Consider the following 26,543-nt stretch of genomic DNA (forward strand, 5'->3'; position numbering starts at 1 on the left):
CCTCCCTAACTTTAAGCATCAGCTGTCAGAGCAGCTTACCGATGGCTGTGTACAGGTACAGTGAATCTGTAAATAGCCCACCCAACTATCTCATCCCCATATTATTACTTACCCTCTTGCTCTTTTGCACCCCAGTATCACTACTTGCACATCTACCACTCCAGTGTTATTTTGCCACTGTGGCCCATTTATTACCTACCTCCCTACTCTTCTACATTTGCACACACTGTACATAGATTTTTATATTGTACGTTTGTTTATGTGTAACTCTGTGTTGTCGTTTCTGTCGCACTGCTTGGCTTTATCTTGGCCAGGTCGCAGTTGTAAATGAGAACTTGTTCTCAACTAGCCTACCTGGTTAAATAAAGATGAAATAGCTGAAAGAATAGCTGAACATGCTGTGCTGTGCAGTGCATCAATGTAAAATGGAAATGCAAATGAATTATTTAATTAATATACTTGTCTACTCATCCAAATACTGTATCTGACTGTGTCCCAAATGGCACACTATTCCCTTCATAGTGCCCAAAACAGTGCACTATAGGGTGTTACAGCCCTGTTTCCTCCATATACAGTGCCTTGCAAAAGTATTCATTCCCCTTGATATTTTTCCTATTCTGTTGCATTACAACCTGTAATTAAAATGTATTTTTATTTGGATTTAAGGTAATGGACATACACAAAGTGAAATGAAAAAAAATCACTTGTTTAAAAGAAGAAAAACAAGAAAAAAAATAGAAAAGTGGTGTGTGCATATGTATTCACCCCCTTTGCTATGAAGCCCCTAAATAAGATCTGGTGCAACCAATTACCTTCAGAAGTCACATAATTAGTTAAATAAAGTCCACTTTTGTGAAATCTAAGTGTCACATGATCTCAGTATATATACAGATGTTCTGAAAGGCTCCAGAGTCTACAGCACCACTAAGCAAGGGGAACCATGAAAACCAAGCAGCTCAGGTCAGGGACAAAGTTGTGGAGAAGTACAGAGCAGGGTTGGGTTATAAAAAAATATCTGAAACTTTGAACATCACATGGAGCACCATTAAATCCATTATTAAAGAATTGAAAGAATATGGCACCACAACAAATCTGCCAATAGAGGGCCGCCCCACCTAAACTCACAGACCAGGCAAGGAGGGCATTAATCAGAGAGGCAACAAAGAGACCAAAGATAACCCTGAAGGAGCTGCAAAGCTCCGCAGCGGAGATTGGAGTATCTGTCCATAGGACCACTTTAAGCCGTACACTCCACAGAGCTGGGCTTTACGGAAGAGTGGCCAGAAAAAAGCAATTACTTAAAGAAGAAAATAAGCAAACACATTTGGTGTTCGCCAAAAGGAATGTGGGAGACCCCAAACATATGGAAGAAGTTACTCTGGTCAGATGAGACAAAAATGTTGCTTTTTGGCTGTCAAGGAAAGCGCTATGTCTGGCGCAAACCCAACACCTCTCATCACCCCGAGAACACCATCCCCACAGTGAAGCATGGTGGCAGCAGCATCATGCTGTGGGAATGTTTTTATTCGGCAGGGACTGGGAAACTGGTCAAAATTGAAGGAATGATGGATGGCGCTAAATACAGGGAAATTCTTGAGGGAGACCTGTTTCAGTCTTCCAGAGATTTGAGGATGGGATGGAGGTTCACCTTCCAGCAGAACAATGACCCTAAGCATAGTGATAAAGCAACACTCGAGTGGTTTAAGGGGAAACATTTAAATGTCTTGGAATGGCCTAGTCAAAGCCCATACCTCAATCCAATTGAGAATCTGTGGTATGACTTAAAGATTGCTGTACACCAGAGGAACCCATCCAACTTGAAGGAGCTGGAGCAGTTTTTCCTTGAAGAATAGGCAAAAATCCCAGTGGCTAGATGTGCCAAGCTTATAGAGACATACCCCAAGAGACTTGCAACTGTAATTACTGCAAAAGGTGGATCTACAAAGTATTGACTTTGGGAGGGGGAATAGTTTTGCACTCTCAAGATTTCTGTTTTTTGTCTTATTTCTTGTTTGTTTCACAATAAAACATATTTTGCATCTTCAAAGTGTTGTGTAAATCAAATGATATAACCCCCCCCAAAAAATCTATTTTAATTCCAAGTTGAAAGGCAGCAAAATAGGAAAAATGCCAAGGGGGGTGAATACTTTCGCAAGCCACTGTACATGTGTTTCATCCCTGTTTCCTCCATGTATACTTGTTTCATCTTTGTTTCCTCCATGTATACTTGTTTAATCTTTGTTTCCTCCATGTATACTTGTTTCATCTTTGTTTCCTCCATGTATACTTGTTTCATCTTTGTTTCCTCCATGTATACTTGTTTCATCTTTGTTTCCTCCCTGTATACTTGTTTCATCTTTGTTTCCTCCCTGTATACTTGTTTTATCTTTGTTTCATCCATGTATACTTGTTTCATCTTTGTTTCATCCATGTATACTTGTTTCATCTTTGTTTCCTCCATGTATACTTGTTTCATCCCTGTTTCCTCCATGTATACTTGTTTCATCCCTGTTTCCTCCATGTATACTTGTTTCATCTTTGTTTCCTCACTGTATACTTGTTTCATCTTTGTTTCCTCCATGTATACTTGTTTCATCTTTGTTTCCTCCATGTATACTTGTTTCATATTTGTTTCCTCCCTGTATACTTGTTTCATCTTTGTTTCCTCCATGTATACTTGTTTCATCTTTGTTTCCTCCATGTATACTTGTTTCATCTTTGTTTCCTCCATGTATACTTGTTTCATCCCTGTTTCCTCCATGTATACTTGTTTCATCCCTGTTTCCTCCATGTATACTTGTTTCATCTTTGTTTCCTCCCTGTATACTTGTTTCATCTTTGTTTCCTCCATGTATACTTGTTTCATCTTTGTTTCCTCCATGTATACTTGTTTCATATTTGTTTCCTCCCTGTATACTTGTTTCATCTTTGTTTCCTCCATGTATACTTGTTTCATCTTTGTTTCCTCCATGTATACTTGTTTCATCTTTGTTTCCTCCATGTATACTTGTTTCATCTTTGTTTCCTCCATGTATACTTGTTTCATCTTTGTTTCCTCCCTGTATACTTGTTTCATCTTTGTTTCCTCCCTGTATACTTGTTTCATCTTTGTTTCCTCCATGTATACTTGTTTCATCTTTGTTTCCTCCATGTATACTTGTTTCATCTTTGTTTCCTCCCTGTATACTTGTTTCATCTTTGTTTCCTCCCTGTATACTTGTTTCATCTTTGTTTCCTCCCTGTATACTTGTTTCATCTTTGTTTCCTCCATGTATACTTGTTTCATCTTTGTTTCCTCCATGTATACTTGTTTCATCTTGGTTTTCTCCATGTATACTTGTTTCATCTTTGTTTCCTCCATGTATACTTGTTTCAGCCCTGTTTCCTCGATGTATACTTGTTTCATCTTTGTTTCCATGTATACTTGTTTCATCTTTGTTTCCTCCATGTATACTTGTTTCAACCCTGTTTCCTCCATGTATACTTGTTTCATCTTTGTTTCCTCCCTGTATACTTGTTTCATCTTTGTTTCCTCCCTGTATACTTGTTTCATCTTTGTTTCCTCCATGTATACTTGTTTCATCTTTGTTTCCTCCATGTATAATTGTTTCATCTTTGTTTCCTCCATGTATACTTGTTTCATCTTTGTTTCCTCCCTGTATACTTGTTTCATCTTTGTTTCCTCCCTGTATACTTGTTTTATCTTTGTTTCATCCATGTATACTTGTTTCATCTTTGTTTCATCCATGTATACTTGTTTCATCTTTGTTTCCTCCATGTATACTTGTTTCATCCCTGTTTCCTCCATGTATACTTGTTTCATCTTTGTTTCCTCCATGTATACTTGTTTCATCTTTGTTTCCTCCATGTATACTTTTTTCATCTTGGTTTTCTCCATGTATACTTGTTTCATCTTTGTTTCCTCCATGTATACTTGTTTCAGCCCTGTTTCCTCCATGTATACTTGTTTCATCTTTGTTTCCATGTATACTTGTTTCATCTTTGTTTCCTCCATGTATACTTGTTTCAACCCTGTTTCCTCCATGTATACTTGTTTCATCTTTGTTTCCTCCCTGTATACTTGTTTCATCTTTGTTTCCTCCCTGTATACTTGTTTCATCTTTGTTTCCTCCATGTATACTTGTTTCATCTTTGTTTCCTCCATGTATACTTGTTTCATCTTTGTTTCCTCCCTGTATACTTGTTTCATCTTTGTTTCCTCCATGTATACTTGTTTCATCTTTGTTTCCTCCATGTATACTTGTTTCATCTTTGTTTCCTCCCTGTATACTTTTTTCATCTTTGTTTCCTCCCTGTATACTTGTTTCATCTTTGTTTCCTCCATGTATACTTGTTTCATCTTTGTTTCCTCCATGTATACTTGTTTCATCTTTGTTTCCTCCCTGTATACTTGTTTCATCTTTGTTTCCTCCATGTATACTTGTTTCATCTTTGTTTCCTCCATGTATACTTGTTTCATCTTTGTTTCCTCCCTGTATACTTTTTTTCATCTTTGTTTCCTCCCTGTATACTTGTTTCATCTTTGTTTCATCCATGTATACTTGTTTCATATTTGTTTCATCCATGTATACTTGTTTCATCTTGGTTTTCTCCATGTATACTTGTTTCATCTTTGTTTCCTCCATGTATACTTGTTTCAGCCCTGTTTCCTCCATGTATACTTGTTTCATCTTTGTTTCCATGTATACTTGTTTCATCTTTGTTTCCTCCATGTATACTTGTTTCATTCCTGTTTCCTCCATGTATACTTGTTTCATCTTTGTTTCCTCCATGTATACTTGTTTCATCTTTGTTTCCTCCCTGTATACTTGTTTCATCTTTGTTTCCTCCCTGTATACTTGTTTCATCTTTGTTTCCTCCATGTATACTTGTTTCATCTTTGTTTCCTCCATGTATACTTGTTTCATCTTTGTTTCCTCCCTGTATACTTTTTTCATCTTTGTTTCCTCCCTGTATACTTGTTTCATCTTTGTTTCCTCCATGTATACTTGTTTCATCTTTGTTTCCTCCATGTATACTTGTTTCATCTTTGTTTCCTCCCTGTATACTTGTTTCATCTTTGTTTCCTCCATGTATACTTGTTTCATCTTTGTTTCCTCCATGTATACTTGTTTCATCTTTGTTTCCTCCCTGTATACTTTTTTCATCTTTGTTTCCTCCCTGTATACTTGTTTCATCTTTGTTTCATCCATGTATACTTGTTTCATATTTGTTTCATCCATGTATACTTGTTTCATCTTGGTTTTCTCCATGTATACTTGTTTCATCTTTGTTTCCTCCATGTATACTTGTTTCAGCCCTGTTTCCTCCATGTATACTTGTTTAATCTTTGTTTCCATGTATACTTGTTTCATCTTTGTTTCCTCCATGTATACTTGTTTCATTCCTGTTTCCTCCATGTATACTTGTTTCATCTTTGTTTCCTCCATGTATACTTGTTTCATCTTTGTTTCCTCCCTGTATACTTGTTTCATCTTTGTTTCCTCCCTGTATACTTGTTTCATCTTTGTTTCCTCCATGTATACTTGTTTCATCTTTGTTTCCTCCATGTATACTTGTTTCATCTTTGTTTCCTCCCTGTATACTTGTTTCATCTTTGTTTCCTCCATGTATACTTGTTTCATCTTTGTTTCCTCCATGTATACTTGTTTCATCTTTGTTTCCTCCCTGTATACTTGTTTCATCTTTGTTTCCTCCCTGTATACTTGTTTCATCTTTGTTTCATCCATGTATACTTGTTTCATCTTTGTTTCATCCATGTATACTTGTTTCATCCCTGTTTCCTCCATGTATACTTGTTTCATCTTTGTTTCCTCCATGTATACTTGTTTCATCTTGGTTTTCTCCATGTATACTTGTTTCATCTTTGTTTCCTCCATGTATACTTGTGTCATCCCTGTTTCCTCCATGTATACTTGTTTCCTCCATGTATACTTGTTTCATCTTTGTTTCCTCCATGTATACTTGTTTCATCTTGGTTTTCTCCATATAGACATGTTTAAGTGCTGTTTCCTCAATGTAGACATGTTTCAGCGCTGTTTCCTCCATGTATACTTGTTTCATCTTGGTTTTCTCCATATAGACATGTTTAAGTGCTGTTTCCTCAATGTAGACATGTTTCAGGACTGTTTCCTCCATGTATTTGGTATTTTATTAGGATCTCCATTAGCTGTTGTGAAAGCAGCAGCTACTCTTCCTGGGGTTCACACAAAACATGAAACATGACATAATACAGAACAATAATAGACTAGAACAGCTCAAGGACAGAACTACATACTTTTTTAACGGCAGACGTAGCCTACATATCAATACATGCACATAAAATATCTAGGTCAAATAGGGGAGAGGCGTTGTGCCGTGAAGTATTGCCTCATCTGTTTTTTTAAACCAGGTTTGCTGATCACTTGAGCAAAGAGATGGAACGGAGTTCCATGCAATAATGTCTCTATATAATACTGTAAGCTTTCTTGACTTTGTTCTGGATTTGGGGACTGTGAAAAGACCCCTGGTGGCATGTCCGGTATGTAAGTGTGTGTATCAGAGCTGTATGCAAAAATGTAGAATTTTCAGCACATTAATGTTTCTTATAAAAGTAAGAAGTGATGCAGTCAGTCTCACCTCTACTTTTAGCCAAGCGAGACTGGAATGCATAGTATTTATATTAGCCCTCTTATTACAGTGAAGAGCAAGATGTGCCGCTCTGTTCTGGGCCAGTTGCAGCTTAACTAGACCTTTCTTTGCAAAACTTGACCACATGACTGGACAATAATCAAGATAAGACAAAACTAGCGCCTGCAGGACTTGATTTTTGGAGTGTGGTGTCAAAAAAGCTGAGCATCTCTTTATTATGGACAGACCTCTCCCCATCTTTACAACCATTGAATCTATATGTTTTGACCATGACAGTTTACAATCTAAGGGAACACCAAGTAATTTAGTCTCCTCAACCTGTTCAACAGCCATACCATTCATTATCAGATTCAGCTAGAGGTCTAGAGCTTAGGGACTGATTTGTACCAAATACAATGCTCTTAGTTTACGAGATGTTCAGGACCAGTTTAATACTGGCCACCCTTTCCAAAACTGACTGCAACTCCTTGTTAAGAGTTTCAGTGACTTCATTAGCGGTGGTTGCTGACACGTATAGGGTTGAATAATCAGCATACATGGACACACAGGCTTGGTTTAATGCCAGTGGCAGGTCATTGGTCAAATGGAAAAGAATAGCAGGCCTAGAGACCTGCCTGCTGTATACCATACCATACATGTTTTACATTAGAGAGAGGCTTCTATAAAAACAAACTCTGAGTTCTATTAGAAGAAAAGCTCTGAATCCACGATATGGCAGAGGTTGAAAAGCCATAAAACATACGTTTTCTCAACAACAGGTTATTGGCAATAATATCAAAGGCTGCACTGAAATCGAACAGTACAGCTCCCACAATCTTCTTATTATCAATTTATTTCAACCAATCATCAGTCATTTATGTCAGTGCAGTACATGTTGAGTGCCCTTCTCGATAAGCATGCTGAACGTCAATTTATTTACAGAGAACATTTATTTACAGAGAAATAGTATTGCATTTGTTTGCAACAGTTTGCTAAGAGCTGGCAGCAAGCTGATAGTTCTGATTGGGTAGCAGAATGACTTTGGCTTCTCTCCAGGCCTGAGAGCACACACTTTCCTGTATGCTTAGATTAAAGATATGACATATAGGAGTGGCTATAGTCAGCTACCCTCCTCAGTAGCTTTCCATCTAAGTTGTCAATGCCAGAAGGTTTGTCATTATTGATCGATAACAAGAAGAAATCCACCTCTCCCGCGCCAACTTTACAAAACTAAAACGTACAATGCTTTTCTTTTATTATGTGCTTTTAATGCATAAATATGAGTTAGACTGTTCGTTGTTGGCATTTCCTGCTTATGTAGATGTGTTTAAGCCCTGTTTTCTCCATATAGACATGTTTCAGCCCAGAGGAACTGGTAAAGATCCATGGGCTGAATGGATCTAGCCTGTCCAGGTATGACGTGGCCCGGCTTAGCCCAGCCCTGGTCCAGCAGATCCTCAGTGGGGCCTGCAACAGCACCTCTCCCCCCACTGGACCATCAGACCAGCTCAGCACCATAGAGAGTGAGTGGACTGCTACAGTCCTAGCTCCATGCTTCTGCCTCTGCATTGCTTGCTCTTTGGGAGTTTAGGATGGATATATGTAAACTTCTGATGTTAAAAGGGATTTATAAAATATATGTGATTGATTGACTACTACAATACACACTCTATTCAACACTCACTCCTCTCCTTTTGATACAGAAAGGCCCATTCGTCACTATTTACTTTTTAATGAAAAGGGAATGATAGTGAGACTCTGCACCTATACATTTACTATGTTCATAAATATAAACGCTCCAAAATTTAAACTATACTGAACAAAAATATAAAATCAACATGTAAAGTGTTGGTCCCATGTTCCATGAGCTGAAATAAAAGATCCCAGAAATGTTCCATATACACAAAAAGCTTATTTCTCTAATTTTGTGCACATGCTTGTTTACATCCCTGTTAGTGAGCATTTATCCTTTGCCAAGATAATCCATCCACCTGACAGGTCAAGAAGTATCAAGAAGCTGATTAAACAGCATGACTGCAGGAATGTCCACCTGAGCTGTTGCCAGATCATTTAATTTTAATTTCTCTACCTTAAGCCGCCTCCAACGTTGTTTTAGAGAATTTGGCAGTACGTCCAACCGGCCTCACAACCGCAGACCATGTGTAACGCCAAGCCCAGGACCTCCACATCTGCGTTCTTCACCTGTGGGTTCATCTGAGCCACCCAGGCAGCTGATGAAACTGAGGAGTATTTTTGTCTGTAATAAAGCCCTTTTGTGGGGAAAAACTCATTCTGATTGGCTGGGCCTGGCTCCCCATTGGATTAGTGGGTGGGCCTATACCTCCCCAGACCCACCCATGGCTGCACCTCTGCCCAGTCATGTGACATCCATAGATGAGTGCCTAATGAATTGATTTAAATGGACTGATTTCCTTATATGAACTTTAACTTGAAATTGTTGCATGTTGCATATTTTTGTTCAGTATAGATGGATGTTATCATTAGGTAACATCCACAGTATGTGGAATATATTATCATCTAACAGACCTTTCATGGCTTGACTGACTGATTTGCTTGTCCTGTTATTACTGTATACGTTGAACCCAGTAATGTTAATTCTCTCTCTCCACAGAGTATGTGTATGCCACCATCGCCAATCTTCTGATCTGTCTGGCCGCTGTGGTTGGCGTTGTGGTGCTGCTGTGTACTTCCTGTAGTAGTGTCTTCCAGCTCATCATCCAGTTCTGTGTCAGCCTGGCCGTGGGCTCCCTCACTGGGGACGCCCTGTTGCACCTCCTGCCTATGGTGAGCACCACAGTACCATATTCACATTACCGAGCCCAGCTGATTCAAGCTGAGCTGTACTGTGCTGGCCTGGTTACACACCCATCATAGTTGCTGGAACTGTGCCTGGAATGGACAATGTGGGAAAAAACACAGATTTAGACTTTATACTCACTTTATAGCATAACAGGTATATCATCAGGTATCATCTGGTTATTGTTCAGCAGCATTACCTTTTAGATTGTACCAGCAGCGCATCACACGCAACATCACAATCTAACCAGCTAGGCCTCTTTCTATGATTAAAGATCCAATGCAGCCGTTTTTATCTCAACATCAAATCATTTCTAGGTAACAATTTAGTACCTTACTGTGATTGTTTTAAATTAAAATGTTACAAAAAAATATAAAGAAATAGATTCTAAACAAAGCAATTTCTCAAGCAAGAATTTTTGCTGGGACTGTCTGCGAGTGGTCTGAGTTGGGAGGGTGAAAACTAGCCGTTATTGCCAGAGGTTTGAAACTCTGTTAACTAATTTACTGCATGGTGATGTCACCATGGAAGACCAAAACTCCATCCCACCAAAACAGGCTGAAATTTCAGGGGGTCTTTTCAAACAGCTCTTACACCAAATGGCCGTTGTCATAATTTTCACAATTTCACAGTATTATTCCAACTACATATTGTGGGAAATAAATATAAAACACAGGAAATCCAGTTTTGACTGCACTGGGCCTTTAATGTCTGTGCAACCCAATGCTCATCTAGATGTCTGAGGGCCTTTGATTAAACTTAACTCCACAATTTACGATGGAGTTGTGCTGCAACTAGTGTGGGCGGACTGGAGCTACGACGTCACATAAAATGTTTTTTTTAATCAAGAAATACTGATTTCAGCACCCAAAGAGTAGCTTGCATTTACACATGACATTGTTGCCACTCAACTGCATCGTAAATCGTGGAGTTGAGTTTAGTTGGCTAATTTCCCCCAGGGCAGACAGACTCTTCTAAAGGAGATCCAGAACTTCCTGTTCCTGTAGCTCAATCCTTTTAGATCCATGCCAACATCACAGGACGACGTATTAGCAGGCTGTCACACCCTATCCTCAGCTACAGTGTCAAATAATGTGATTAAGGAACTGAAACGACACCCTCTCATTGGACAAACAGAGAAATGGGCCGATGTTGCTTCGGGGAATCTTCGGTCATTACAAAGCCAATGATGAGAGTAAAATAACACTGTGTCCCTATGGTGCCGAAATGGTTTCTTATCCCCCTCTTCTCTCCTTAACAACTACCTATTGAGAGGACATGATTGGTGAAAGCAATATGGTGGATAGGTACCAGTCTCCACTCTAAACATTCATCTGTCAGAACAGTGGCATCTGAAGGAGGCCATTTCAGAGTAATGGACCCACAGGTTGATTGCATCACCAGTATTTGGTTTTATCCTTCCCTGTGTATTGCCGTCATAAAGGTTACATAACACTGTCATAACACTGTCATTATAATGACATTGGGCTGACTGTGTCTGACCGTGTTGTGACCGTGTTTCCTCTTTTGATTCAGTTCCTAGGCCTCCATGTTCACAGTGAAGGAACAGACCACAGCCACTCAGAGGAGGTTCCAGACTACATCTATAAGATACTGGTGCTGATGGCTGGAATCTACTGCTTCTATCTCATGGAGACTATTTTCTCCATCATCACCACGCACCATGCTCCGCATCACCATGGGGTAAGTAGTGTCTATCCCCTGGGCTGTGTTTAGTAGGGCTCAATGTAGCAAAATGTTTTGCATCAAGAAACAAAAATCTGTGACGTAATTGGACAATTTCAGGTAGTACCTCCCAATTTCACTCTGTTTCGAAATGTTATCTTCTTACTGAACCCCACTGTTCTGTCTGCTTACTGGTTCAGTGGATCCATGGTGAAAAAAAACACACACGTATATTTGCAATAAACTTTTAATAAAGTGCAATGCTTCGGTCACAGAAATTAGTCAGGTCTTACTGGTTCCAAAATGTGATAATTGTTAGGTAATAACAGTAGATACATGTTCTATGCTGTCTGCAATCAAAAGATATGATATTATGAGCACATTGTCTCATTGTGTTTCCAGGTGGAGTCTGAGCCCCATCACTGTGACCATGGTAAAGTCGTGGAGATGTACCTGCAGGACAAAAATAACAAGCAGTCTGTATCGCAGACAGACCTGGTAGGTTCTGTACCAGTTATTCACAGAGACACCTGGTAGGTTCTGTACCAGTTATTCACAGACACACCTGGTAGGTTCTGTACCAGTTATTCACAGAGACCTGGTAGGTTCTGTACCAGTTATTCACAGACATACCTGGTATGTTCTGTACCAGTTATTCACAGACATACCTGGTATGTTCTGTACCAGTTATTCACAGACAGACCTGGTATGTTCTGTACCAGTTATTCACAGACAGACCTGGTATGTTCTGTACCAGTTATTCACAGACAGACCTGGTAGGTTCTGTACCAGTTATTCACAGACAGACCTGGTAGGTTCTGTACCAGTTATTCACAGACATACCTGGTATGTTCTGTACCAGTTATTCACATACACACCTGGTAGGTTCTGTACCAGTTATTCACAGAGACCTGGTAGGTTCTGTACCAGTTATTCACAGACATACCTGGTAGGTTCTGTACCAGTTATTCACAGAGACCTGGTAGGTTCTGTACCAGTTATTCACAGACATACCTGGTATGTTCTGTACTAGTTATTCACAGACAGACCTGGTAGGTTCTGTACCAGTTATTCACAGACAGACCTGGTATGTTCTGTACCAGTTATTCACAGACACACCTGGTAGGTTCTGTACCAGTTATTCACAGAGACCTGGTAGGTTCTGTACCAGTTATTCACAGACATACCTGGTAGGTTCTGTACCAGTTATTCACAGAGACCTGGTAGGTTCTGTACCAGTTATTCACAGACAGACCTGGTAGGTACTGTACCAGTTATTCACAGACATACCTGGTAGGTTCTGTACCAGTTATTCACAGACAGACCTGGTAGGTTCTGTACCAGTTATTCACAGAGACCTGGTAGGTTATGTACTAGTTATTCACAGACAGACCTGGTAGGTTGTGTGACAGTTATTCACAGGCAGACTTGGTAGGTTGTAAACCCTCTAACCTCTCTCTTGGAGAACTGAGTCAGATATAGATCCATGACTGAAAAGCCAGTTTCATAGTAAGCCTATATTTTACCTGGCACAGCATGTAGTCTTACGTCTCTACTATCCGTGTTTCTGAACACCTTGTCCCTCACTAACCCTTTCACTGCTTTAATTCAGGTGTTATTATTCTGTAATATTCTGATCCTGCTAGGTTGATAGCAATGACACAGAGAAAGCCTTTCCAGAACAAAACCAACACTCAAGAGGTAAGAAAGTCTTCTGGGTCTACTTACAACCTTTTCATAAGACATTACATCTAATCAAAGTTTATTGGTCACTTGCACAGGAAAGCCTTTTTCTTTTTATATTAATGTTTGGAAATATATACGCAATAAGAATATACAATATAGACTAAGAAATGTGTTGAAGTAAGTCAGTAAGACATGACTGAGTAGCAAAGATAATAATAATAATAATAATAATAATAATAATACAAAAATAGGTCAAGGTTTGACATTCAGGAAGTAGCTACAATGTCAAACTGTAAACTTACTGTGCGAGTCAAGTCTCAGGTCTAGTCAATGTTTACACACATTCAGTGTGACAAAGAGTAAGGTGCACAAAAGAGCTGTGTTCTTTTCTAATGAACAGTTAAAAAGGATATTTGCTAAAGGGATAGAACATTTTAGCTGCAGGTACAACCCGTCATCGTTGTAAATTATAATATCATTTACAATGATACCTTAGACTGCTGCCCTACAGTACATAGTAATTGAACACTGGTCACTTGAATCATGTTTAGCACTGTACTGTTTTAGCCACTCCATATGTATATACTGTATTCTAGTCAAAACTCATCCTATATAACTACCGTAATTTCTGGACTATAAGCCGCTACTTTATTCCCACACTTTGAACCTCGCGGTTTATACAATGACGCGGCTAATTTATGGATTTTTCCCGCTTTCACAAGATTCATGCCGCCAAAAAACTGAGCACCGTCACATAATGTGACCTAAATCGAGCGCGCTCAAACTTCCCATCATTCTGATTACAGTAATGATTTTGTCACCCTCATCATGGCAAAGACACGGAGAAATGCATATGATGCAGCTTTCAAGTTGAAGGCGATCGATCTGGCTGTTGGAAAAGGAAATAGAGCTGCTGCACGGGAGCTTGGCCTTAATGAGTCGATGATAAGACGTTGGAAACAGCAGCGTGAGGAACTGACTCAGTGCAAAAAGACAACAAAAGCTTTCAGAGGGAAGAAAAGCAGATGGCCCAAAGTATTTGCAGCCACTCGACATCAGTGTAAATCATGCATTTAAGGTGGCGCTCCTTGTTCAGTGGGAGGCTTGGATGACAAGTGGGGAGAAATCATTCACTAAAACGGGCCGCATGCGAAGAGCAACTTATGGTCAAGTCTGCCAGTGGGTCCTGACAGCGTGGAGCATTGTCAAAAAATCCACTATCATCAACGGGTTTCGAAAGGCTGGACTGCTGCGTGTTGAAGGGGCAGCATGAGCTCAGCGGGGTATTTGCCTCCGGATGAATGTGACGAGAGCGACAATGAAAACGATCCAACATCGGATGAAGCAATTCTGAGGCTATTCAACTCCGACACCGAAGGAGATGACTTCAGTGGTTTCAGTGCATAGGAGGAGGAAGATAGTGACCAATGACTTTAATGGTAGGCTACTGTTTAATTTTTGTTACAAGCCGTGTTTCGTTAAAGCCTATTTATTTTTGTTACAAGCCATGTTTCGTTTAAAGGCTGTGTAAAGTTATAATAAGGCTATGTAAAGTTTATCATTTGTTTCAATGTACCGGTAGGCACCTGCGGCTTATAGACATGTGCGGCTTATTTATGTACGAAATACATATTTTTTAATAATTCAGTGGGTGCGGTTTATATTCGGGTGCGCTTAATAGTCCAGCAATTACGGTACTGCTGTACACATATCTTCTGTTCATATACTGTCCATACTGTCTATTCACACCATTATTTATGTATATATATATATACAGTTGAAGTTGGAACTTTACATACACCTTAGCCATATACATTTCAACTCAGTTTTTCACAATTGCTGACATTTAATCCTAGTAAAAATTCCCTGTTTTAGGTCAGGTAGCATCACCACTTCATTTAAGAATGTGTGAATAATGTCAGAATAATAGTAGAGAGAATCATTTATTTCAGCTTTTATTTCTTTCATCACATTCCCAGTGGGTCAGAAGTTTACATACACTCAATTAGTATTTGGTAGCATTGCCTTTAAATGGTTAACTTTGGCTTTGTTCAAATGTTTCTTGATGCCTTCTGCAAACTTCCCACAATAAGTTGGGTGAATTTGGGCCCATTCCTCCTGACAGAGCTGGTGTAACTGAGTCAGGTTCGTAGGCCTCCTTGCTCACACACGCTTTTTCAGTTCTGCCCACAAACTTTCAATAGGACTGAGGTCAGGGCTTTGTGATGGCCACTCCAATACCTTGACTTTGTTGTCCTTAAGCCATTTTTCCACAACTTTGGAAGTATGCTTGGGGTCATTGTCCATTTGGAAGACCCATTTGCGACCAAGCTTTAACTTCCCGACTGATGTCTTGAGATATCCACATATTTTCCTACCTCATGATGACATCTATTTTGTGAAGTGCACCAGTCCCTCCTGCAGCAAAGCACCCCCACAGCATGATGCTGCCACCCCCGTGCTTCACGGTGTTCTTCGGCTTGCAAGCCTCCCCCTTTTTCCTCCAAACATAACGATGGTCATTATGGCCAAACAGTTCAATTTTCGTTTCATCAGACCACAGGACATTTCTCCAAAAAGTACGATCTTTGTCCCTATGTGCAGTTGCCAACCGTAGTCTGGCTTTTTTATGGTGGTTTTGGAGCAGTGGATTCTTCCTTGCTGAGCGGTCTTTCAGGTTATGTTGATATAGGACTCGTTTTACTGTGGATATAGATACTTTTGTACCTGTTTCCTCCAGCATCTTCACAAGGTCCGTTGCTGTTGTTCTGGGATTGATTTGCACTTTTCGCACCAAAGTACGCTCATCTCTAGGAGACAGAACGCATCTCCTTCCTGAGCTGTCTGACGACTGTGTGGCCCCAATGGTGTTTATACTTGTGTACAATTGTTTGTACAGATGAACGTGGTACCTTCAGGTGTTTGGAAATTGCTCCCAAGGATGAACCAGACTTTTTTAAATGGGGTTTTGGCTGATTTCTTTTGATTTTCCCATGATGCCAAGTGTAGAGGCACTGAGTTTGAAGGTAGATCTTGAAATACATCCACAGGTACACCTCCAATTGACTCAAATTATGTCAATTAGCCTATCAGAATCTTCTAAAGACATGACAGAATTTTCTGGAATTTTTCAAGCTGTTTAAGTCAACTTAGTATATGTAAACTTCTGACCCACTGGAATTGTGATACAGTGAATTATAAGTGAAATAATCTGTCTGTAAACAATTGTTGGAAACATTACTTGTGTCATGCACAGAGTATATGTCCTAACCGACTTGCCAAAACTATAGAAATGTGTGGAGTGGTTGAAAAACGAGTTTTAATGACTCCAACCTAAGTGTATGTAAACTTCCGACTTCAACTGTATATACACACTATATATACAAAGTATGTGGACACCCCTTCAAATGAGTGGATTCGTCTATTTCAGCCACACCAGTTGTTGACAGGCGTATAAAATCGAGCACACAGACATGCAATCTCCATAGACAAACATTGGCAGTAGAATGGCCTTACTGAAGAGCTCAGCGACTTGCAACTTGGCCCCGCCGAAGGATGCCACCTTTCCAACAAGTCAGTTTGTCAGATTTCTGCCCTGCTAGAGCTGCCACTGTCAACTGTAAGTGCTGTTATTGTGAAGTGAAAACATCTAGGAGCAACAATGGCTCAGCCGCAAAGTGGTAGGCCACACAAGCTCACAGAACGGCCCGTCGTGTGCTGAAGCGTGTAGCACGTAAATATTGTCTGTCCTTGGTTCCAACACTCACTACCGAGTTCCAAACAGCCTTTGGAAGCAATGTCAGCACAATAACTGTACGTCGGGAGCCCAATACAAGCCTAAGATCATCATGCCAAGTGTCGGCTGGAGCGGTGTAAAGCTCTCCACCATTGAACTCTGGAGCAGTGGAAACGCATTCTCTGGAGTGATGAATCACGCTTCAATATCTGGTAGTCCGATGGACGAATCAGGGTTTGGTGGATGCCAGGAGAACGCTACCTGCCCCAATGTAATATGCCAACTGTAATGTTTGGTGGAGGAGGAATAATGGTCTGGGGCTGTTTTTCATGGTTCGGACTAGGCCCCTTAGTTCCAATGAAGGGAAATCTGTGTGGAAGAACTTGACTGCGCAGAGCCCTGACCTCAACCCCATTGAACACATTTGGGATGAACTGGAACGCTGTCTGTGAGCCAGGCTTAATCGCCCAACATCAGTGCTCGTCTTCACTAATGCTCTTGTTGCTGAATGGAAGCAAGTCCCCACAGCTATGTTCTAATATCTAGTGGAAATCCTTCCCAGAAGAGTGGAGGCTGTTATAGCAGCAAAGCGGGGACCAACTCTATATTAATGCCCATGATTTTGAAATTAGATATTCGACGAGTAGGTATCCACATACAGTACTTTTGGTCATGTAGTCATACAGTATATTCTGTATTTACAAATATATATATACAATTATTAACAATAGCTGCATTTTGAATGGACTTATTTAGACAACTGAGCCTCTCTCTGAGTTTCCCTTCTGTCTCTCCCCTCCACTAGAACAGCGTCTGCTACCCTACATGGTTACCATAGGGGACGGGATACATAACTTTGCCGATGGCCTGGCTATCGGAGCAGCCTTTTCTGTTTCCTGGAAGTCAGGTCTTGCCACGTCTCTGGCTGTGTTCTGTCATGAGCTGCCTCACGAACTGGGTGAGTGGAGCACCGACTGATTCCTCTAGTTGGCCATGTTGAAAAAGGCTCTTGAGAATAAGGTCCAGCCATATATATATATATACTTTATTGTTTGAAATGAACAATAATCTTCTGAAATCAAACAAATCGAACTCGATATATATATTTAGTTGATTTCAGAAGATTATCTTTCATTTCAAACAATAAAGTATTAGAATGGATTAATAGCAATATATGAAAGGTAGATGATTAGCAGATACACAGTTTAGCCATTTGGCTCTGTTTCTAATTCACACAATCTTTCCAATGACATCAAGCTAAGACTGACATTTGATCACCAGTGTCATCCCATTATACCCCTCCTTTCTCCTTTCTCTACATCACCCAGGTGACTTCGCTATCCTGCTGCACAGCGGGGTGTCAGTGAAGAAGGCCTTGATGCTGAACGTGGCCAGTGCCCTCACATCCTTCATCGGTCTCTACATCGCCCTCACCATCTCTACTGACCTGGCCACCAAGCAGTGGATCGCTGCCATCACCTCTGGTCTCTTCCTGTACGTGGGTCTGGCTGATATGGTTAGTATGCTAGTTTTACCACATTCTCAAACAGGATAGGAGGAATAGCTTCTTGGTGGTTCTTTTCAAATGAGAATCTGTCGCACGAATAGTTCAATTGCTTTGACTTGGGCCTTTAGCATCTCCTGGCCATGTGACCTGACCAGGAAGAACTCTGACCCCGAGTTATGACACAGTTGCTCCTATTCCTTTCAGAAATGCATAATTTCCTCTATAAATATTATATATTTTGAAGAATGAGTGAAATGCATTTGATTGTCTTAATCCTCATCCCCCAGCTCCCCACCATGGTCCATGTGGACAACCGTAGGCCCTGGCTCATGTTCCTGCTGCAGAACGTAGGACTGCTGTCTGGCTGGGGCATCCTGCTCCTCCTCTCTCTATATGAGGATACAATTGGCTTCTAGAGCCTCCCATTCCTAACACTGTACAGTACAATACAATTACAAATGACACTATGTAGGCTATGCTGTATTTCATCTGTTTTACTGTATCTGTAACACGCTTGGTATTTCTATATGATTCAACGTTTCCTGACATTACTTTTCTCTATGTTATACACAGTATGAGCATACAGGCTAGTTCTGGTGTATCTTATGCATCTAACACATAGAAGTATATTCTGTTGGTCTTCTGTGTGGACACATCCTGCCGTAGGTGCTAATGTTACTATTTGAAGGGATATCATCTGAATGTGATTGGTTCAAACTGTAAATTATACAACCTATATTTATAATGGGACTCACAGGTCCTCAGGCTACTTCCTCTCTAATTGTCACACCTTTTGTATTAACCTCATGTACAGTGTCTTCAGAAAGTATTCACACCCCTTGACTTTTTCCACATGGATTCAAATGAGATCTTGTGTCACTGGCTTATAAAAAATACCCCATCATGTCAAAGGGGAATTATGTTTTTAGAAATGTTTACAAATTAATTAAAAATTAAAAGCTGAACTTTCTTGAGTCAATAAGTATTCAACCCCTTTGTTATGTCAAACCTAAATAAGTTCAGGAGTAAAACTGTTCTTAACAAGTCACATAATAAGTTGCATGGACTCACTCTGTGTGCAATAATAGTGTTTAACACCATTTGTTTAATGACTACCTCATATCTGTACCCCACACATACAATTAATTATCTGTAAGGTCCCTCAGTAGAGCGATGAATTTCAACCACAAAGAACAGGGATGTTTTCCAATGCCTCGCAAAGAAGGGCACCTATTGGTAGATGGGTTAAAAGGAAAAAAGCAGACATTGAATATTTTTTTGAGCATGGTGAAGTTATTAATTACACTTTGGATGATGTATCAATACACCCAGTCACTACAAAGATACAGGCGTCCTTCCTAGTTGCCAGAGAGGAAGGACACCGCTCAGGGATTTCACCGTGAGGCCAATGGTAACTTTAAAACAGTTACAATGGCTGTGACAGGAGAAAACTGATGGATCAACAACATTGTAGTTACTCCACAATAGTAACCTAATTGACAGAGTTAAAATAAGGAAGCCTGTACAGAATACAAATATTTCAAAACATGCATCCTATTTGCAACAAGACACTAAAGTAAAACTGCAAATAATGTGGCAAAGTGAGGAACTTTATGTCCTGAAGACAAAGTGTTGTGTTTGGGGAAAATCCAACAAAACAAATCACGGAGTAACACTTCATATTTTGAAGCATGGTGGTAGCTGCATCATGTTATAGGTATGCTTGCCATCGGTAGAGCACTAGGGAGTGTTTTATGATAAAAAATAAACAGAATGGAGCTAAGCACAGGCAAAATCCTAGAAGAAAACAGTCTGACAAATTCACCTTTCAGCAGGACAATAACCTTAAACACAAGGCCAAATCTACACTGGATGTGCTTCCCAAGATGACATTGAAAGTTCCTGAGTGGCCTAGTTACAGTTTTGACTTAAATCAGCTTGAACATCAAATCAAATATTACTGTGAAATGCTGAATACAACAGGTGTAGACTTTACCGTGAAATGCTTACTTACAAGCCCTTAACCAACAATGCAGTTCAAGAGAGTTAAGATAATATTTACTAAATAAACTAAGGTAAAAAAATGAAGTAACACAAGAAAATTACATAACAATAACGAGGCTATATACAGGGGATACCGATACCGAGTCAATATGTGGGGGTACAGGTTAGTCCAGGTATTTTGTATAGTGACTATGCATAGATAATAAACAGAGAGTAGCAGCAGTGTAAGAAGAGAGGGGTCCTGGATATAGGTCTTGGATGGTCCTGGATGGTAGGAAGCTTGGCCCCAGTGATGTACTGAGCCGTACGCACTACCCTCTGTAGCGCCTTGCGGTCAGATGCCGAGCAGTTGCCATACCAGGCGGTGATGCAACTGGTCAGGATGTTCTCGATGGTGCAGCTGTAGAACCTTTTGAGGTTCTGGGGATCCATGCTAAATCTTTTCAGTCTCCTGAGGGGGAAAAGGTGTTGTCGTGCCCTCTTCACAACTGTCTTGGTGTGTTTGGACCATGATAGTTCGTTGGTGGACACCAAGGAACTTGAAACTCTCGACTCGTTCCACAGGGGGCCTGTTCGGACCTTCTTTTCCTATGGTCCACGATCAGCTCCTTTGTCTTGCTCACATTGAGGGAGAGGTTGTTGTCCTGGCACCACACTGCCATGTCTCTGACCTCCTTTCTATAGGCTGTCTCATCGTTGTCGGTGATCAGGCTGTTGTGTCGTCAGCAAACTTAATGATGGTGTTGTAGTCGTGCTTGGCCACGCAGTCGTGGGTGAACAGGGAGTACAGGAGGGGACTGAGCACTCACCCCTGAGGGGCCCCAGTGTTCGGGATCAGTGTGGCAGATGTGTTGTTGCCTACCCTTACCACCTGGGGGCGTCCCGTCAGGAAGTCCAGGATCCAGTTGCAGAGGGAGGTGTTTAGTCCCAGGGTCCTTAGCTTAGTGAGGATCTTTGTGGGTACTATGGTGTTGAATGCTGAACTGTAGTCAATGAACAGCATTCTCACATAGGTGATCATTTTGTCCAGGTGGGAAAGTGCAGTGTGGAGTGCGATTGAGATTGCGTTATCTGTGGATCTGTTGGGGCGGTATACGAATTGGAGTGGGTCTAGGGTTTCCGACATGATGGTGTTGATGTGAGCCATGACCAGCCTTTCAAACATCTATAGCAAGACTTAAAAATGGTTGTGTAGCAATGATCAACAACCAACTTGACAGAGCTGGAAGAATTAAAAAATTAAAATAATAATAATAAAAATATTTTAGAATCCAGGTGTGCAAAACTCTTAGACTTACCCAGAAAGACTCACACCTGTAGTTGCTGCCAAAGGGGATTCTAACATGTATTGACTCAGGGGTGTGAATACTTGTTTACTGTACATGAGATATTTCTGTATTTCATTTTAATAAATGTACAAACATTTCTAAAAACATGCTTCCACTTTGTCATTAGGAGGTATTGTGTGTAGATGGGTGAGAAAAAGAAATACATGTAATCCTTTACGAATTCAGGCTGTAACACAACAACAAGTGGAATAAGTCAAAAGGTATGAATACTTTCTGATGCTACTGTACGTGGCAGTGTGCACTGTAGGTAGATGCTGTTTGAATTTGTGATCTTCTGAAGTGTGAAGTTGATGCAAGTGTACACAGTGTGTATGAATGTGAGAGGGTTATGGTGAGTTGAAGATAAGATTTCAATGTTAAGTTTATAGTCAATTGAGGCTTTTTTTTAAAGACTTGATTGAGGAAAAATTATGAAGTAGCTTATAAGTGGTGTATGTGTTGAAATGGACCACTGGAGGGAGCTCTGAGACTCATAATATTATGTATTTCCCAGACACATGGCCACATTAGAGGAGAGATACTGTATGTCACCATAGGATGTCTTTCCACAGCAATGATAGATAAGTCGCATTACCTTCAAATTATAAGGTTCTATCTGCAAAAAGATGACTCTAAGATAATTGGCTTTGAAGTACCAAACCCCCCCCATTGGCTTGAATGGTGTGAGCAATTAAAAAATATATTTTATTATTTTTAACTTGACATGAATTGGTGTATTTAAAGTAGTATAATGGTAGAGAACATTTTACAGAACAGGGCTACAAATATACTTACGCTTTCCTTGTCAGTTCACTACAGTCACAGCTTAACAGTAACATTAATTGAACATGTTGTTAGAATATTTATGATTTACCACCTATAATTTGCCTGTTTTGCAACTGCTGATGACATAGGCAAAGAAATACTGCAGAGCATTTCAAACTGTCAGGCTATTCATAAACTCCTCCCTGTCAAATATTCTCCATGTCCAACCTTATGAAAGCAGCATCATAATATGACAATGATGTGACAATTCTGTAGAAAACAAGGTTGATACAATTGTCATCTTTACAACTACAAATAGCTAGAAATCGACAATGTACCCATTCAGAATCAAACTGGAGATACCTTATAATCCCTGCTATTGTGGTGCTAAACTGCATGGAGAACCTTCAGAATCACAGAAGCCCCGAGCTAGATTGTAAACACAGAGCTTGCGTCCCAAATGGCCCGTAGGGCTCTGCTCAAAAAATAGTGCACTATATACTATAATATGGTGCCATTTGAGACACACCCATGGAGTCTATCAGGAATCTGATTCGTTACTTATCGTCCTCCTGCGGGGGTGAAGCTTCTGTGTGAGCCAATAGGATGGCAGCGTAATCTTAGCTAATGTTAAGAACCATTGTGGTAAGCCTGCCAGTCTTCTTTAGAAAGCATCGATTAATTTATTCATAGACACAGAGGCATGCTTAGCTCTGCAGGATAGAATGCATGTGTCATTGTTTGTTGTAGGAAAAGCGGAAAAGATCCAATAACTTTGGTTTTAGGTGCCAGATACGGAGGAATATGGTAGGCATCGGACAAAAGGTGTGACATGCCAGGAGGGTCCTCAGATACAAAGATAAAGAAGCTGAACTATCATGTGAAGAATCTATTTATACATTATGCAAATGTTTTGTTATTCATACTTTTAGCAGAACTTAAGGTCTTGGATGTTGTAATGTTTTGATGTCAACAGGTAAAGAGCTAATTGATGTTGCTCTACATTCTGTTGCTCGAAAACAGTTTTCTTTTTTATATTTTTCATTTGCACTGTACGTTGGTGAGTTACATGGAGATTGCCTTTGCAAGATCCCTATCATTTTGTAATCATCATAAAATTGTAACATTTCATGTGTTTGACATGTGTTGACATGGAACACTAGTGTCATTCACTGTTGAAGTAGGAGAGTGACATAAATGGCTTTCTAATCTAATCCATGGCCTGTTCTCCCCTCATTCCCATTCAGCTCTAGCTGTCTGTGTGGTTAATGATATTCCCATTAGGTGCCCTGTGGGACCCTATAGTGGGTTGAGGAGGGCTGGGGAGGGTTGCTCCTGCTGCTCCCACATGGGGACACCCTTTGTGTCTGGATAGACGACACACACTGAGGATGTTAACACCATCCTCTGCCTAACACCCTCCCCAATACACACACACACACACACACACATAAATCCTTCAGTGTCTCAGTTTCACTCCTTTTTCATTCTTTCTTACCAATTTACTGACAAACAAGCACATATGCTGTCATGTGCGTACACGCACACACAGACACACACACACACACACACACACACACACACACACACACACACACACACACACACACACACGCACACCATTACTGTGACAGCAATCACAAATGAAGCGTTAAATGAAGAAACAGATCGCCGTGTTCTCAGGGGAGTGGGGCTCCACTCCCTATTCAAAGGGAATGTGTGGCTGAGACCAAAGAGTCATTAGCTTCACAAAGACAGACAGATCGACAGACAGACAGACCCTCCTATTCGCCTCACCACTTCACTAGCCAATTAAAGGTTAGCCCTCCACAAAAGAGCATCCATCGGGGGAGAGAGACGCAGCCCCAGTAACACCGGCCTTGATAGGACACCACTGATCTATATGTACATCCCAAATGGCACCCTATTCCCTATGAAGTGCACTATTTTTGACCAGGACCTTACGGGGCTCTGGTCAGAACTAATACACTATAAAGGGAATATAATGCCATTTGAGACGCCGCCTATCTGTCCTCTCTGGATGGCCAAAACAACCCAGAGAAAAAGGCTTCACTCCACAGCCCCCTGCCTGGTCCAGACCCCTGCAGCTTGTTTGGTTTCTCCAGCTAAATGCTTCCTGTGTGTAGCGTTTTTTTTCAGCCTCTCGTGGATATTTGAGATTGAGAAGAGCCCTGCAGTAACTGTACTACTGCAGCTCTCAGACTGCTCCTGCCCAGTAGTTTTTTGTGTGAGTGTCAGAGGTTCTTTGTCAACATTCCGCTCTTGTTTATTTCTTTATCTTTTTAAGGCTCGAGCGGAGCACCTTGTGAGAGAGGGAGCAAGAGAGAGAGAGAGATGGAGACGGAGCAAGATGGAACAAGATGGTGCCGACAGACATGGTCGCCCTGTTCCTAGCGCCTAACAAACTTTGCCATATATATTTTTTTGTGTTATTTCTTACATTATTTGCTCAGAACATTTCTTGCAATATTAGCTAGTCCGGAAATACATTTAGGATATTAGATCAGCAGTCACTCACCAGAATTTCAAAAAAATAATACTTTCCTGATTTGGTTCCTTTGTTCTTATCCCCCGAGGCATTTCCACTCATCCCAAGGGCTGCTCCAAGACGCTGCCAACGGAGAAGAGGATTATCGAGTGGACTTGTAGCATCCACCGCTTCCGAGTATCCCTGGACAATAAAGTATACGAGCTCAGGGTGAGGATTTCTTTCCAGAGAGACATCAGGGACTGTAACATACTCTGTTTCACAGAATCATGGCTCTCTCCGGATATACTGTCCCTGTCCATACAACCAGCGGGGTTCTCCTTACATCGCACAGACAGGAAGAAATACATCTATGGGAAAAAGAAAGGCAGAGGTGTATGCTTCACCATGAACTGGGGGCGGCAGGTAGCCTAGTGGTTAGAGCGTTGGACTATTAACCGAAAACCGCTGCAAGATCAAATCCCCAAACTGACAAGGTAAAAATCTGTCGTTCTGCCCCTGAACAAGGCAGTTAACCCACTGTTCCTAGGCCGTCATTGAAAATAATAATTTGTTCTTAACTGACTTGCCTAGTTAAATAAAGGTAAAACAAAATTTAAAAACCTACTCATGGTGTGATTGTGGTAATGTACAAGAACTCAAGTCCTTTTGATCTCCCGATTTGGAATACCTCACTATCAAATGCCGACCGCATTACCTCCCGAGAGAATTCTCTTTGGACATTGTCACGGCCGTGTATAGTCCCCCTCAAGCCAACACTGCGACTGCTCTGGACTTTGTGCAAACTGGAAACCGCATATGCTGAGATCACGTTTATTGTAGCTCAGGACTTTAATACCCATCTGGACAAGAGGAATACCTATGTAGGAGTGCTGTTCATCGACTACAGCTCAGCCTTCAATACCATAGTGCCCTCCAAGCTCATCATTAAGCTCGGGGCCCTGGGTCTGAACCCCGCATTGTGCAACTGGGTCCTGGACTTCCTGACAGGCCGTCCCCAGATGGTGAGGGTAGGCAAAAACTGCTCTTCAACATGGGGGCCCCACAAGGGTGCATGGCGATGTGTTGATAAAACTTTGGTAGAATTTTCTTCAGATTTGCTTTATCAATGTCAATAAAATGACATCCACTGGGCAGCAGTGGAGAGCGTGAAAAGCGTTAAGTTCCTCAGTGTGCATATCACCTGAAATGATACGTCCACACAGACAGTGCGGTGAAGAAGGTGCAACAGCACCTCTTCAACCTCAGGAGACTGAAGAAATTCGGCTTGGCCCCTAAGACACTCACAAACTTCTACAGATGCACCGGTGAGAGCATCCTGGTGGTCTGTATCACCGCCTGGTATGGCAACTACAACGTCCGCAACTGCAGTGCTCTCCAGAGGGTGGTGCGGTCAGCCCAGTACATCACAAGGGGCACACTGCCTTCCCTCCAGGACATCTACAGCACACAGGAAGGCCAAGAAGATAATTAAGGACCTCCGTCACCCGAGCCAGGGCCTGTTCACCCTGCTGCCATCTAGAAGGCGGAGACAGTACAGGTGCATCAAAGCTGGGACCGAGAGACTGAAAAAGAGCTTCTATGTCTTGGCCATCAGACTGTTAAACAGTCAGTCACCAGACTCACCACCAACCCGCGTCCACCCAATACCCTGCCCTGAACTTTAGTCACTGTTGCTAGCCGGCTATCTCCGGGTACTCAACCCTGCAACTTAAAGACTGTTGCCGTATAGTCATGGTCACTAATAATGTTTACATGCTGTTTTACCCACTTCATATGTATATACTGTATTCTAGTCAAGGCCTATCCTATATAAGTACTGCTGTACATACCTTGTCTATTAATTTACTGCCCGAATTGTCTATACACAGCAT

The 26,543-nt window shown here is 41.0% G+C and overlaps 1 protein-coding gene across 2 annotated transcripts in view; it reads left to right on the top strand.

The window, feature by feature from the left end:
- The window catches only part of slc39a4 (solute carrier family 39 member 4), a 30,040-nt gene extending 4,242 nt beyond the window's left edge, over positions 1 to 25,798 (top strand). The window contains exons 5-12 of one of the 2 annotated variants that reach the window (XM_029651355.2): positions 7,982 to 8,153; positions 9,263 to 9,435; positions 10,985 to 11,152; positions 11,537 to 11,632; positions 12,781 to 12,835; positions 17,362 to 17,514; positions 17,885 to 18,072; positions 24,469 to 25,798. In XM_029651355.2, coding sequence (XP_029507215.2) covers positions 7,982 to 8,153; positions 9,263 to 9,435; positions 10,985 to 11,152; positions 11,537 to 11,632; positions 12,781 to 12,835; positions 17,362 to 17,514; positions 17,885 to 18,072; positions 24,469 to 24,582 — 1,119 coding nt within the window. In that variant the 3' untranslated portion in view covers positions 24,583 to 25,798. Of the gene's footprint in view, positions 1 to 7,981; positions 8,154 to 9,262; positions 9,436 to 10,984; positions 11,153 to 11,536; positions 11,633 to 12,780; positions 12,836 to 17,361; positions 17,515 to 17,884; positions 18,073 to 18,350; positions 19,029 to 24,468 lie in introns of those variants that run through there. The other variant, XM_029651354.2, reaches the window with a different exon arrangement.
- Positions 25,799 to 26,543: the final 745 nt, after the last annotated feature.

This window comes from Oncorhynchus nerka, linkage group LG7 (assembly GCF_034236695.1).
Source record: "Oncorhynchus nerka isolate Pitt River linkage group LG7, Oner_Uvic_2.0, whole genome shotgun sequence".
NCBI classification, from domain to species: domain Eukaryota; kingdom Metazoa; phylum Chordata; class Actinopteri; order Salmoniformes; family Salmonidae; genus Oncorhynchus; species Oncorhynchus nerka.